This window comes from Xiphophorus hellerii, chromosome 22 (genome assembly GCF_003331165.1).
Source record: "Xiphophorus hellerii strain 12219 chromosome 22, Xiphophorus_hellerii-4.1, whole genome shotgun sequence".
Classification (NCBI taxonomy): Eukaryota; Metazoa; Chordata; class Actinopteri; order Cyprinodontiformes; family Poeciliidae; genus Xiphophorus; species Xiphophorus hellerii.
In genome coordinates, this window is record NC_045693.1 from 19,951,583 (window position 1) to 19,968,204 (window position 16,622).

General features: G+C 37.3%; 1 protein-coding gene across 2 annotated transcripts in view; it reads left to right on the plus strand.

Moving 5' to 3' along the window:
• rgs7a (regulator of G protein signaling 7a) overlaps nt 1-16,622 on the plus strand; it is a 56,063-nt gene that overhangs the window by 16,827 nt on the left and 22,614 nt on the right. For both annotated transcript variants that reach the window (XM_032553676.1, XM_032553675.1), the window contains exon 3: nt 16,191-16,287. In XM_032553676.1, coding sequence (XP_032409567.1) covers nt 16,191-16,287 — 97 coding nt within the window. The remainder of the gene's footprint in view (nt 1-16,190; nt 16,288-16,622) is intronic.

Consider the following 16,622-nt stretch of genomic DNA (forward strand, 5'->3'; position numbering starts at 1 on the left):
CAACATGTCGGAAAGAGTAGGAACTTCAAGAAAGAGAGGCCAATGTTATGACGTTAAATTGTGAAGTGAAATTGCAGCATACAGCGTTTTAGCACTGACTAAGGTAAAAATTAATTAAATGTTGCTTTGTTCTGCCTCCAATCTTTCAAATAACTACGACAGATGAAGAAGGTAGTAAAATTACAAACCATGCTCTTCAGTTACAGTACTTTGATGTAGGGCTGTTGTAAACAACTATTTTAGTCATACATGAGCGATCACTTTTCCCAGCCATTTACAGCTTTTGTGTCCATGGGCACAATGGGATTTGACTCCTTCAAATCAGCTGGGAGAAAAACATCTGCCAGCTGCATTCCGATATGGTATACTCTGCCACCCATTTATTGTGACCGGGATGATGGAAAATGAATTTTTCTGTTCGTCTGTGAAGCTATGCTAAGCTTTACAGACAGTCCATCAGCTGCAGCAGCTGCTGTGTTCTGTCTGCATGTCTCCGCTCCACCTGCATACATACACCCGACGTGCACTTCACCGCAATTCGCTAAAAACTAGACAGCAGCTCCCCCGAAAAACAATCAATCAATGAAATCCCCCCAGATACCACAAACCGAATTTGAAAATTGGGCGTCATGCAGCTAGCATTTAGCATTCATCGACAACTCATAGGCAGAAGTGACAGGGTTGCGCAACATTAATAATCACCTGGGTGGAACACAGTGGGCTAAATAGTAAAAGATAATTTAATGAAGCTTCAAAGCAGATAATTTGCATTGAGGAATTTTAATAATCGAGGTACTCAAATCATTTGAGGAATTGTTACAGCCCTACTTTAATGTTATATGGCACATCTAAAGGAGCAGGAAGAAGTCAGTTATTAGTAAATCCTACTCCCAATTGACTCATCCAGAATATACATTATGCATTTTAGCCTTAATACCTGTCTATACTATCCACAGGTATATGTAATTAAATCATTGTTTTGCAGTCTGCGATATTTAGACCTACAATGTAACTATGGACACCTTCCTTTAAGAAGTTGTCTAATCTTCAACCAAAACAAAAAAAACCTTTTACACCATTTAACACAATCTGGTTCTGTTTTCCCCAACAGACAAACTTAACATGCTGTACTCTATGTTCACTCTATAAAACAATAAGTAGTCACACGTTGATAGCGGTGCTTATTGTCGCCCAGTAAAGACCAGTCAGAAGAATAACTTTCATGCCACCTATATTCTATGCAAAAAACAAGAAAATAAAACATCACTGTCTACCCTTGAAAGGATAAAAAAAGACAAACAATACTTGCAAATGTGCTGAAAAGTGTCCTTCTGTTCCTTGCAGAGAACTGACTGGATGTGTTAGCAGTTGCTTTCCTCGCTTGTGTCAGCAGACCCATGTGAACATGAAGTTATCAGTAGTGGAGATTGAACAACACGACAGTGTGAAGGTGACGAGATATGCTATTAATAAAGCCTTCCACTATGAGCATATGAATCGAGACAATTTGTTTTCTGCCTTGGCTTCCTGTATATGGCAGCTTAATCTTTAAAGTTGTCCATGTTCAAAACATCTTAATCTTGTTTGTGAGGTTTTTTTGGGGGGGCTTACCATAAGGAGCACTAATCGTTCGAGCATTAATCATTCCTATCTGTAATCTTCTAAAATATCTACAGGATCATTTAGGTCTGTATTAATGATTTCTTCAGTCTGAGTCACTTCACATGTATTTAGTTCTCAACCATGATCCATGATCCATCATGTCCTCACTCGGCGGTTCAAGTGTCACTTGCTTCAAACACTCTGCCATTATTGGTTTATTGCCTATACTGAGTGATATGTCCTCTGATGTGCATGTGTGCGAGTCCTGTCGGACACCCAGTCCTTGTCTCGACTCTGCAGACAGGAGAAGACAGAAGGATGTCAGCCTGCCAGGATCCAGCTGCTTCTTGCCTATTGATATTCTGGGCACACAGAGTCGTCCCGAGTGTCTGTTGCACGTGCCAAGGAGGAATGTGAGAAATGAAGGGATAGTGAGTCCCACTCTCTCTTATATTGTGCAGACCTAAAAATAGACCGCATCCTCTCTTCTTTTCTATTCCCCGTGCATCTCGGTTTCCATACACAGCTTCTTTCCCTGTTTCTTTTACTTTCCTATCATCCCTATTTCCTTGTCTCCCTGTTTGGTCTACGTAAATATAGTTCCTGGTGCCCTGAGATAAGACTCCTCAAGAGTAATGCCAGACAGTTTGAAAACTAGCTTACACACATTCCTTGAAATAGGATTAACTGTGTGGTTGCTTTTGCTTGCCAGCACTGTATTGCCTTTGCCAGTTTTCCACAATAAACCACCGTAAAGTAAATAATCAATGTCATTAAGAGGTGCAAAAATCGATGTTAACAGTGCTGTAGATCTGTATATGAGCAAATGGGGTGTGTGTAAGAAGAACTGAGCAGTCACAAACGACGGGTTAAGCCACTGGGTAAATTGTTAGAAAAACTTCTGCAGGATTCGTCTGTATCAGGCCTCTCATATTATTATCTGCAAACTTATGATAGCATACTACTGAGTGATAAAATCATGGTGGGTGGGCAGGAGGGATATGGGCTTTCAGTGGATTATTGAGCGGATGGCTAACCTTGGCTTAGTCACTGCGCCCACTACCCGCCCACCGAGAAAAAGAGAGTGAGATGAGGACGATGAGAGTGGCCTCGCCCTTTAAACAATCCCACCAATTAGATCAAAGTGGATTTTGAAAAAGACAGTAAGAAAACAAAGTCAACTAAATAGCAGTGTGATGGGAGTGAAAACAGAAATCCTTCAGAACACGTGTAACCAGAGATTGTTGAGTTTTTGTTTAAGTTGTAGATACTTATTAGTAAATTCAAAAAATCTTGGGCAAGCTAGTGTTTAACTTACTTATTTAATTGATACTATTATTATAAGTTATACTTATTTAAAATACTATTTGATCCAAAATCTTAGTTAAACTTGTATTCACAAATACAGTAAATAATGCTTATTCATGACAATGTGGACTCTCAACATGTAAGCTGTGGATTCGACTATCTTAAATAAGAAGACAGGCAAAATACCTCTGAGTTGAATTAACTCTACTTCGGGTATTCCACTCTTCAAATAGTGGCACAGATAGGGAGGTGCTGGGAGGCACCAGAAACAGGATGTTTTTTTTGTTTTTTTTTTGTATTCTTTATGTATGCTTGAATGATAAATAAGCCTCCAGTCACTAGGTGGCAGCAGTACTCTTGCTAATCAACAGGCTGCCTGTTGAACCCAGTAGAAGAAGTAACCTACAAAGTCAGGCAGACCTATAATCTGATGGCGAAGGAGAGATGGAAAAATTTGTTACAGTGGGGGAAAAAAATGGTGGGGATGCCAGAAACAAGTAAAGCAAGTGACATTACCCACCTGAAACAAACCATGTGATATGACAAAACCTGCATAATAACCCTTGGGTTTACTGTGAAGGCAAAATGTTATGCACTTTACATCTCTTCTGGTAAAGTATAAGCAACATTGTGATGATGTGAATGGTTCACAAAAAATAGCAAAGGAATAAGCTGATGAAGCTGACAAGTTAGCAAGGTCTAGTTTCAAAAGACTTCTGAATGTTACTGCATTTAGATACATGCACATCCGAGTAAATCATTTGCAGTCTTTATTTAATGTTACAAGCTTAGTTAATAAAACTGACTTGAAAAAAATTCTTTTAAGACTTAAACATTAAAATGAGGTGCAATGACTCAAAAATTAAGCTGTTCTCCAGCAGCTCATTTACATGAGTAAAAATGTAAAAATGTCTTGAAGAACCACTGAGCCATTCACTTTTAGTCAGCTTTTTCATATGCTTTTATGAAGGTCTATTTTCTCCTCTTTGAACATTGTACAAGATTTGTAAATATGCTAAACTGTTGCAACATGTTTTACCATATTCCTGAGACCCAGAGAAAAAAAAGTTTTTGAATTTCGTTTTTTTTACACTACATGACTCTTTGGAGTGAAAAAACATCACTACAATTGAAACATCCCTGAAACATGTTCTTATTTATTTTTTAGAGTATGTCCTTTGGAGAGGACATCGGGACTCTCTTGTGGCAAATATGAACACATTTCGAGGCCCAGGATGTCCTCTCTAAGGACCAACAGGATTTAACACAGTGGCATGTATGGTTTCAGAGTTATGAACAAGAAAACCTATGTCCTCCACAGAGGACAAAAATGTATTGCTGGGTCTCGTTCAATATAATTTAAGTATGAAAGAAAACAAGTCACAGCATCAATTTGCTTCTGAAATGGTCAATGAAATAGCTGCTTGGTAAAAATATAAAGGGTTTTAATACACCGCAAGGCAACTAGAATGGTCGTGAAATAAAAAGTTAATCACTTTAACTAAAAAAGATATCACAAAAGGGTAAAGGCTGCCCTAAGATGTGAAGATGTGCTATCATTCTTTCAAAAGTCATTTTATATGTATTGCATAAAGTATAAGCTGGTATATTTGGAGCAGAATCTTCATTAACTGCAGCGCGGTCAAATGGGGACAAATGGTAGGGTTTTTTTTTTATCCTGGTAGCAGAAATATCTGGATGACTATCTCTCATCCATGATTCAATCCTCTTTCTCTTTATCTTGTTGCGGGTGATTAGAAGGAGCCATTGAAGAACAATGGAGAAAATCAAACATCCTTCTAAAGCCATACAGCAAGTACACTGATTATCATTGGATGTGTAGAAGAAAGCTGTTTTGCAGTAAATTGTTAAAAATGATGGGAATACTGTGACAATTTATAGCTTTCTGGAAAGCATTCTTAATGAAACAGTGGCAATACCATCTGTCCATCAAGCAAAAATGCTTCTTCAACAACTGTTTCTTATGCTTCTAGGCAACCTTGAGGGTTAGCTAATAAATATTATTAGACTTTGAAATAAATCATTTAAAATAAAAAAAGTTGAAAAACCAATGCAAGAAAGGGACAATTTAAAACAATGAATAATTGTGTTCTCATAATAACATACATATTTGCTCCTCTGTCTTCACAAACGCAAATTTTAGTGACATCCAATTTTTAACTCATTGGCAAACCATCTGTTGCTATAGCAATCTCAACTCTTTCAAGAAGGTTTTCCTCAAAGTTTAAGAGCATGTTTATGGGCATTATTGACTTTTTTTCCCCAACAACTCCACAACTGGATTTTATTGCACAGATGCCATTCACCGAGTTTCAGAGAGTGACCTGTTCTTTCACAAATGTTTGTTGAAGAGGTCTTCATGTCTTGGTGATGATTTTTATACACCTGTGGGGCTGTGGAAGGTATTGTAATATATGAACTAAATGACTTGGGGGTGGGGAGGCGGGATGAACAGATACTTTGGGCAATATAGTGTACCTTTGACTGCTAATTAACTGTCTTGTCTTTCTATGAAAAATGAAGATACACAGCTTTAAGAGGCTAACGTTCTAAGATCATGATTATATCCATTTGATGTTGTAACATCATCTTTTCATTTTCCGCTAAGCTAAGCTCCCAAAGATTGTTTGGATACTTAAAAAAATTTTACTTAAGTGAGAGTTGCAACTCAGAGACATAGTGTATGTGGGAAACAGATGAGAATGCTATGAAATTTAAATGAATGCTACTCAATTGTTGTAGCACTGACCTAATACTACAGTTGCCCAATCTCATACTGATGGTAGTTTATAGAATTATTTTTTATTGCACCTCCATACCACATCAACATGCTGAAACTTTACTCACTTCGGCATGGCGAGCGGTTGCAGTGAAAGCACCAAGACCATGGAAATGTCTGTGAAAACTCCATCTTATAATTTTTTTGACCACTTCAGGTCTCTTGATGGTCAGGCAATCACTAAGTATGGAAAGAGAAAAAAGTGAACAATGTTTTAACTTATGCCTTCAAACACACACAGTAACACACTGTAAAACACTGACACATCACAAACATCACGTACTTCAAAACATGAAGACAAAGTGCTGGTCTGTATGTCTTCATGTTAGAACTCATAAAAAGACACACCAAGTGTTTTTATGAGTTTTGAGAATAAATTGTTACAGAAAATTGACAAATATATGTCCTTTATTTCAATTGTGTACTTTTGATTGAAATTAACAAAATAAATGCATTGTAAGATATTCTATCCCTAAATGGGCCCACTATGCATCTATTTATGAAGTGTGAGGGATTCTGACCTCTGATCAAACCAAAATAACTACAGCCCACATGCTGCTCACAGATATTTTTCATTGAAGTCATAAAACCACATTTTCTTTAGCCGACATGTAGAATTCAGAAAATTACCAGAAATTGTTAGTTCTCAAGATGACTCATGTTTAGTATGAAATATGCATCAGTAGAAGTAATTCTTACAAAAACAAATTAGGTAGAAAGAAAATGGCCAAAGCTGCAAAGGTTTGAAATTGCAGAGGGAAAATGATCAACATTCACTTTTTCAGCTAGAAATTGTTGTACATTTCCTCGAACTATCAATGCTCCACCCACTTAGAAATGCATGTGGGAGCAATCTGCTTCTTTTTACTAATGCAGTTTGTGTTCACAAATGGTAAAAGTACACTTTATTGTACTGGATAACGTCAATGGTAATATAACTTTAAGTCAGGCCTCTATATCTCTAATACTAGGTAAAAAATAAACAAAAAAACAATGTCTAATTATTTGCACATTAATTTTAAAGTAAATACTGTATCACACAAATAGTTCACGAGTACAGAACAAAATGCAGAACAAACAACACAAGGCACTCAGTCAGTATCATTAAATTGGGAATCAAAGATCTGCTTGTTTGCCTGCAAACATCAGACTCGCTTTCATCCATTAGCCATTCAGCCCAAATCAGATCAAGCCATTAACAGGCTCTCAGTCACACCTCGAACATTTCAAAGCAGGGAAGGCATTATGGTTGACAACATCCAGGCGTAATCTTTCAAATAAATCGATGTTTGTCATCACTGTCCCACCAAAGCTCTCAGTTTTGTGAGAAAGAGGTCTCTCCTTAAATTCTCTCTTGTGTTATGGACAAAGAAGCAGAGTACCAGCTGGTACATTGTGTAGCATGTTAATTAAATTAGTCGTGAGAGGAGGTTTTAGAAACCAAAAATTCCATGGTTTCTTTATAATGTGTGATTAGTTTGTGATGTTATTGCTCATGTCACATGATGGCATATAAAAAGAGACAAGGAATGAAACTGCAGGGAGAGAGAACATCCTGAAATGTGAAACAGTAAAGTGTTCTTTTAAGAAACAGGCATTCACATTCGATTGATTGCTTGCTGGAGCGTGAGTGTGTATGCAAAGGCAGAACTGTATTGATGAATTCAACTGAAAACGAGGCTTACAAAGCAGCAAATTGCAGATGTTGTTAAACGGCTCATCAGTGTCTTTTCACAATCTCCCTCACAGAGAGCAGAAAAAGAAAAAAAACCCTTCTGCTTGGATAGAGTAATTGCCTTCTCTGCGGGCGCTGTTCTCACCTGGGCATCTGCTCCTCTCGTTATGTGACCCTGGCCTGCTGAGAAGCAAACTGTTGTCCGTTCTCCATCTGAGCACCCCCATCAGCAAACCTATGATAAATGAAGGGACAGAAAATCTTGGGCAAGGAAACAAATCAACCAATCATGTTTCAAGTGGGCTGTGTTAAGTTTGTAGCCTTTGTACAGTATTTACGAAGCCAGAATGTGCGTGTGTCTGTTTGTGTCTGAATAAAATCTGTTTTTTGTGTCTCTTCTAGGATATTGAAGTTTAAAAACAAATGTTTGAACAACAACAGCTTTTATGACCGTGTATTGGTTCACATTTTCTGTTTTAAGAAAATAGATCACAAAAATAAAGAAATAAAATCCTAGAAGGTGCTATAAAAATTTTTTTCTGGTTTTTGTAGAGCTTTGACTTGCAAATAAAGACATTAGCTTATTCTAATTCATTTTAGGAATTGTGGGAAAATATTAAAAAATGAAGAACAATAGTTTTTTCTTGACTTCCTGCCTAAAAGTCTTTTAGATGCAGTGACAACATCACACTGCTGTGTGGGAGAACAGTAAGTGTAATAAGGGGAATTACTATTATGTAAAAACAAAGAATAAGTGATTACATTTGAGAATTTTAAATTGTTCTTACAGTCTTGTATTAGCAATTAGCATAGTTATTGAGGTTAGCAGTAGTTTCTGTGTATGTTCAGGAGAATGTAGAGCCTTACCCAAGTCTCAATCTCCAGAAGGCCACCAACACATCCAAATCCTGCATGGATAAAAAAGGCAACTTTGCAGTACTCTGTCAGTCAATGCTATCTACTCAAAGTCACACTTTCTCTCACTTTCCTGCAGCCTAAAAATAGTTATTCTTCATACTTATTATGGTGTTCATAGATGATCATTTTTCATAAGAGCTGAGTGGCCCAAATATGAAGCAGAATCACCCCAGATGTTGCTTAAAATATTCTAAAATTATATTTGATTAAATTTAAACATGAGTTTTGAGTCATTTATGGTTATGAGTATTATCCATAATACTCTTAACATCTTCACAGAAGATTTAATATAATCAAAGCAAACACAGCTCAACTGATTTTCTTTCCTTTTCGTTTTTAGATAAGTATATTTTTGGCTCCTTGTTTTTCTGTTCTTACATAATTGTCCTTTTCAAGTTTTCCCATTACTCTGAATGCTTGATGGTTAACATGCTGTACTTTGGGCCTCTGGGTGATAACCTGTGCATAATGCATATCAGGACTCAGTTTAGATTTATTGCTTTCTGTTTTGTCTAAGACAAAACCACATTGAGCAGAAAGATACCTTTATTTTCTTGGGTAATTTCAGGCATATTTTAGTGTGTGTGGTTAAAAAAAGTATTAATTAAATGAAGTAATATTAATATATTTATGTATTTTTGCTTCAGCTGCAGTCTTGAATAAAATAATGACTGTAAAGAAATAACAAAAAACATGACCGTAGGGTATTCCATTAAATGTACCGTCCTATGCGCTGCATGACTTCTTCCCCTCGCTTTCCTCAAGACTCTCCTTTCTTTTTCTTTCTTTCTCTCATATGAATGAGTGGTGGCAAGCTGCCAAAGATATCCTTACGATAGTGGTTTTAGAATGTGTTGCTGTGGTAACTAATATGGCGACGTCAGTGTAACTTAACATGGAATCTATTCACCTTATCTGCATGACCCTATAATTTTTGCCCCCTATTTGTAGGGCAGTTTTGTCATTTAACAAGTGTTGAACTGCCTTAGTTAAAAGCTAAGGCAGTGTTTTTTATTATTATGTTTTTTTAAATCTTAAAGCACTGTATCCGGTTAGTCAAATTTTAATAATTGTTGTCATTTACTGGCTTTGAACAAAATATCTGCAATCGGTTGTACTGTGAAAATTTGGTTTTTATGCTTTTTCCTGCGTTATACGGCTTGTCCTGTTCCCCTTAGAATTGCACGAAGAACATTTTGTTTCTGTTTTTGCTCAATATGCAAATGCACAAGCCTGTTCAGAAGCAGTGGGTGATTCATGTGTGGCGACACAGCTTTTCAGAGTTATTTAACAAAGTTGTAATGTAGACATTATGTTTTTTTGTTGTTGTTTTTTTTGCGAAAGCTGATCAACTTTAACTGAATTCACTTTTAAAACAGTACATTCAATGCTATTTCCTGTATTTCATGTTGCATGCTGGACATTTTGTCATTTCCTGAAATCACAACTGGCTTTTTGGGGGCAGCAGAAGATAAATATTATCCCTCAGCCTTCACATAGGTTCACTGAGTCTAGCAGGAGTTCAGAGAAAAATAGGATCAACCAGCCTCAAAGACTGTTTTATCTGCTGGTGCTGTCATGGTTTATAGCCACAGGTTCTTCTCAGGCGGCTCTCACTCCACCTCAGGCAGCTGGTTTTTAACTGGGTTGCTCACCTATTTGATGCTGCATTTTTTTATTTTACAAGACAGTTTGCACTTTCAGGCTTAATAATCGTCTGAATACATGACATATATTTGCATAATTATATAATATGGAGTTAGGAGTACTTTTTATTTTCTCTTTGTAGACACATTTGTCCACTGTCAAGATAATACTAAGGTACTACCACAGCATTCAAGGCCGCAACATTTAGAAATCACAGCGATGCTAGTGAGAAGACGGGAGGGGAGTGAGATACAAAAACGTTGCACAAGTTCTTTTAATTTCCTCTCTATCAGTGTTGAACTGACCAACAAAAGCTAGCATGAACTCTAAATTAGTTTTCAGCTGACTGACAAGACTGTAATCATTAGATAAAAGGGAGATATGAATCAACATATTCAGATTTTAAAAAGGGGTTGCACTGTGAACTCTACACTTTATCAAGAGAATATGTAGCTAGATACTTTGAAAGTACATTTTTTGAATCAATATCAAAGCTAGTTGTAGGCACTGGGCTACATTGGTATTTAATGGTGTGCTAATTAGGCCCATTTTAAAAATGTAATTGGTTTATTAACTATTGAGCTTTCTTATTATTTAAACATTGGTTAGTCATGGACCAATACACACAAAAAACTGATTGTTTATATTTTAAACCTAAATTCTGGCTTCATGCTGTTAAGACAGAATTGATTTAGGTTTGACCAAATAGTGTCAAAAACTGTGGTTTAGAGAAAAGAGTTAAAGGCTACCCAGATCACCATTTTCAAGTTTTAAACAACTTGATTAGACTTTACTGAACCTCTTTCCCAGTATTAAATTAGATATGTTGCGCTAATAAAATATTCTATATAAATATTATTGATGGAAATCTATCATGATTCATTTACGATGTTCAAAATTAATGTTAGATTCAAAACAATTATTCATGATTTCGGCTTCAATCTATGGTTGTTCAAAAGATCCTCACTCATCTTTTAAAATTGATTTTGGGACATTTTATATTAAGTCTGAATCATAGTAAATAATAATCATTATTCTTATGTGAATCTCCTTTTAGGAACACACCTAATAAAAATATTAGTTGTCACTACAGAACAACTTTGTCCACAAATCTAAATAGAGTAAGCAAGTTTTATGTGTTTAACAATCACACTTTCACCAAAGAAATTGTGATAAAGTCAATATAGCCAGGTAGTTATTTATAGCTAAACAATGAGCTTGACTGTTGAAAGATCTTTTCATATATTATCAGATAGTCTTAAATTTCCCCCCTGATCATTTAGCACATGCACAGTGGTGCAATGTTGTGTCATAAAAAAGACTTCTGGGTTTCAGTCCTGTTTGGTTGCATGTTCTTCACTGGACATACCTGGATTCTCTACAGATACTCTGACTTTTTCCCACTTTCCAAAAGTATGTGTGTGTTAGCACTATAAATCATCCTTAGATATGAGAATGTGTATGGCAATATGTCTTGTTTGTCTGTGTGACTTGTCCAGGGTGTACCTGACGTCTTCCAATATGTTTATCTCAAAGGCCATTGCAGTATCATTGTGGGCATTATCACAATTGCATATATCATTATAATGTATGCTTACAATATTTTGCGGGATATTATATTCTGAGTGGTGTGCATGCAGATTCTGCATGCCAATCGTGGACACTTTCATTTTTCTCTTTTCCCACACTTATTGCATTATTGTAGTCTACAAGATGAGAAAACTTACAAAGACTGCCAATTGGACAGTGTGATAAAGAAAAGAAATCTGGACATTATTGTTAGTTAGAATCTGGAGGTATACTTTGTGCAGCCTCTCTTCAAACTCTTTGGCATCTCATTATGTGGCTAAAGTTTTAACCCAACCTTGCTGTGTTAACTTAACTAGAGCTGGATAACTATATTTTGCACAAAACTGAGCCAGGAAAACAACCCGGCTCAGGTGTTTCATTGCCCAGCCATTTTCAGAGTATGACCTACATTGTGTACTCAAGCCGTACTTAGAAATCTGCAGGTATTGCAGCCCTAACAACAAATGATCTCTCTTGGCTTGAGGAGCTCACTTAAATGTCAAGGTCATAGCAGTTCCCTGCAATTTCGAGCCGTGTCTCTTGAGGCATCTTGTAAGCAGCTGATTGAAGCCCAGAGAGATGTCCATCAACACTTCACCCACATTTGTATTTCTAAACGCATTAAGCTATAACGGTTCATGCATTAAGTGGAGACTTGTTTGACTGCCACCATCCTCACTGTGATAGCTATTTTTCTCTTGTTGGGGAAACTAACAATAGTCACCTCCACACGGACTCTCTTGAGATCAAATTCTAAAAATACAGCACCTTGCAGATTTACTTACTACTACACATTTAACATTATATTTTTTCATCTTATACTATTTAAACCTGGCCTTTTCAATGAGTGGGCAGGTTTTTCTTAACAGTGGCTTAAAAGAAATCCAAGAGGACAGCCCTGATTTACAAACCGCATTTGAGATGTTTTTTTTTTTTTTTTCTTGCTCCAAATGGTACTTCAGAACATTCTGATTGCACCGCAAGTGCCCTCACTGATAGTCTTTGAAGTGCTTCAAGCTCTGTACTGAAGCTCAGTGTGTGCTTATATCCGCAGCTTTTGTTAGTCACTTCATATGTACTGAGTCCAGTGCCATCATTATTCAGTGATTCACACTGTGCAGCCAAAACATTCACTCTTATCTGTTAAGAGGCTGCAGAGACGCAGTCAGACAGCGCTGGGTGGGTGGATGGGTGGGAGATGGAGAAAGAAAGACAGGAAGAGAGTCTTGGTCTCTCTCTCTTTCCCTCTCTCTTGAGGGAAATGATTTTCCTCTCTTCCTTTTCTCTACATGAAGCCAAAGAGCATCCCAACGTCAAGAGCTTTAGATCTTGAATATTCACGCTGGTGGCATTTTACCATCTGTGGGCGGTGAGGCTTTGCAGGGATTGGAGAGAGCGTGTGAAGTATTGATCACTGTTGCTGTTGTCCTTGTTTGCTCTGTCTCTGTGTGCCAGCTGACTCTCTGAGCAACAGTGAGACGAAGACAGACACAGAAAGACAGTTGGTGTTATAAGGGCATTAGCGGTCTGTTTAAACGCTGAACAAAAATGCCACCCATCGCACAAAAGCAGGTTACAGCAGCTGCATGAATATTGAATTATTAATCATGAAATTACTTATACTGTTTACGCTAAACGTTAGTAATAAATTTGACTGAAATGTATAGTAAAATGTGATATACTCAAAGAAAGTGTCAGAGTATGGTGATACATTACACTGAAATTGACCAAATAAAAAAGCATAAAATCTGCCACCATCTTTTTGGCTCACAAATTCAGATAGTGCTATAAAGTTAAAAACAATAAAACCAAAAAATAGGATGCTTCATTACACCATTTACAGAAAGTAGTGCAATTATGCTAGTAGTGAGAAAAAAATAAACATTTAAAAAAAATGTTATAGGAGGAGACAATAGAATTTCTTGCTGGAAAAGGTGAGTTGTACAAAGGTGACTTGCCTTCACAAAACCAGGAAGAAGTCACCAGAGCCAAACACACTAGACCAGGCATAGGGCACTAAGTGACCTGGAGCAGCAACAATAAAATGGGCTTGAGAAAAATCATTATAAAAGGTCATAATAACATATTTAAATGAAAATCTGTGAAGCATGGTAATAGATGTAAGCAATACAAAAGCAACAAATTTGCTCCAGAAAAAGATGAATCTCTACCAGCGTCCCAGTGGAACTCCCATACATACATACAAAATCCAACCTCCTCCCAGTGATCTATTATATTGTGTTTCATTTTCAAATTTGGAGAAGAGACAGCAGGATGATACTCTCTCACACTCTCTCCTTCCCTCCGGTCACCGTCTTATTCTACTTGATACGGTTTTGGTGGGGGTGGTACCACTGAGTATTTGTGCTTCAGGTGCCCTAATGACTAGCAACAGCCCTGAGAGCAAGCAAGCAATGTTTTAAAAGGGTGACACCATATGTTTACTTTCATCAGTTTAAGACTTGTTCCTTAGGATTGTTGAAAGTTCTGAATTGAAGAACATGTCAAATGGGATCATACCTTTAGGGGTTCTTGAAGTCCTTGAGGCAATCCAACCACTCACAATCATGATCTTAGGCAGGGGTCTCAAACTCCAGTCCTCGAGGGTCGCTGTCCTACAGTTTTTACATGTGTAACAGGTACAAAACACTGGAATGAAATGGCTTAATTATCTCCTCCTTGTGTAGATCAGTTCTCCCAGCCTTGCTAATGACCTAATTATTCTATTCAGGTGTGGTGCAGCAAAGGCACATCTAAAAGTTGCAGGACTGCGGCCCTAGAGGACTGGAGTTTGAGACCCCTGATTTAAGGCTTTCATCAGAAGCGAAGATCCGATTATCTGGAATCTTTAACAGTGTTAGAAAATATTTGTTTTGGTCTCTTTCCATTTTCAGTTTGGTAAAGGTTTTGTCAACACAATGACTTCATAAAAGTTAGGAAAAGACTCTCATTGTGGCTAGAAATTCCTAGTTTGCATGCACTAGAAGTCTTTCCAGGGTTCCTGAGGAACAATTCCATCAGCAAAATTAAGCACACTGTTTTTTTTTTTGAAGAATTAAGGATATGAAAATGATCAAGAAATATTTTTAAGAGTAAATCTGGATCTTTTTCCTTTCATCCTTGACTTTCTTGGTCCTTCTGACTGTAACCCATCAGCTATGTAGTTTCAGTTTTTGCCTGTTCTCTATCATTGTCAATTAGGCTCCAATCACTAACTGGCATGGTTTTTAGCTACAGGGTATTTGAGTAGCTAGAAGCTTTCATCATCCAGTACTGTCACACAAACAGCCCAATCTGAGTGGTTCAGCATTTACATATCTATCCCAGCCTTTTCTTAATCAAAACTGTTATTCAGTGTTGTCAAGAAACTAATTTTCTTCCACACAAAACCCTCCATAACATAAGAAGGAATTGGCCTCAAAGATGAGTTGCTCTGATAAGGTTTGCCTGTGTCATACAGTATTCAAGAGAGAGAGAGTAAACAAAACTGAGGAGGATGATCCTGCAGTTTGAATTTTATTATCTGAGACTTGTTAGATGACAGGTCGTACAATCAGTTCACTGGTCTGCCTGTACTCCTGCTGAAGCACATTAGCCACAACATTAACAGTGCTGTATCCTCTTCATTCAGGTTCCTGTGTTCCTTCCCTTAAATCCCAGGTTCTAAGTGTTTTGTTTAATTCAAAATGTTGGTTTTTGGAGAGTGAGAAGAAATCCAAACCTCCTCTCACCTACATTCATGCAAAGATGATTCTTGTGGCACATGTTTGCTACATCCTTTTTTTAAGTGGCATCTAATCCATTAAAAATAGTCAAAAGGTATTTTCCATAAGATAAATGGTTCTGCCTTCCATCTTTAGAGGACTTTTATGGAAACAGTGGAAAAGGCACTTTTAAAAATATTTCCTATTCTCAAAATTGATTTTCCTTCAACTTTGTTATGTACTGGTACATATTTTCTGAGTCATATGTTAATATCGAAGGAAGACTACGGGGAAATGATGTGGCGAGTGATCTGCTTATTGCATATCAGGTCTGCTCCACTATTTACCCTGCCCCCTTTGGCATGCTGTTGTTAAAGTGGTTGCTGTGTGCCGTCCTGCCAGCTCCTTGAGCTACATCCCAGAAGATTTCTGCCATAGTCGTGTGTGCTAATCTCTGTGTATGTTTGCGCTTTTGTCCGTGTGCTGCTGTTTACCCGCTCATGTCATTCCTGGAGGCAGTTTTTGGTTCAATTTTGTATTACAGCTTAACTTAAAACAGTTCTGCCTGATATATTTTGACTCTGTGCTGCGTAGTATCTGTCTGGTGGAAGACAGAATAATATTGTGGTAGATAATACCAATAAACTTTACAGCAAGGTTTCTAAAGTTCAGCACTCAATAAGCATAGCTTACAGCTTGGTTTATGTGACAAATGACAAGTATCAGTAAGATTTGTCATAGCAGCGGCAGAAATCTGACAGCTGTGCTTGTTAGTCACCAACATCATTGCTTCACTCTCTCTTGCCTGGAGACACAGCTGAACCACATAAGAAACTCTTTGTATTTGTTTGCCTCTTTCTGTCTTTGCTATCTAAGCTCACACTTTTTGGAAAAGGGTTATGGAATGCACTCTTACTTTCTTTTTGTTCCTCACTTTCTCCCTTTCTTCTGTTACTGTGCTGTCCAGATGGAGGAGTTAATAGCACGCATGCAGGATGAGAAAAACGGCATCCCCATACGAACAGTGAAAAGTTTTCTCACCAAGATCCCCAGTGTTTTTTCAGGTAAGTCCCCAACTCCCACCTGTCTGAGATCGCCACTCTTCCCGCCTTTTTGAGCATGACCAACGAAATTATTGTGGTAGTTGCCCAATTTTTGTTTCATTAGCTGTGCTGGTGATAATACTCCACAGTTGCTACTTAAAAAAAGAGAAGTGTTTAAGAGAAAACTCAAATAAAAAAGGGGTTAAGAAGTACCCATTTATTAGAACACAAATATTAAGAAAGCAAAAAAATAACAAAAAACAAAAAAAAAAAACCCAACAATACCACACATTATATTAGAATTCAGTCTTTTAAGTGATAACAGTATTATTCCGAGAACGCAATTAGGACAATTA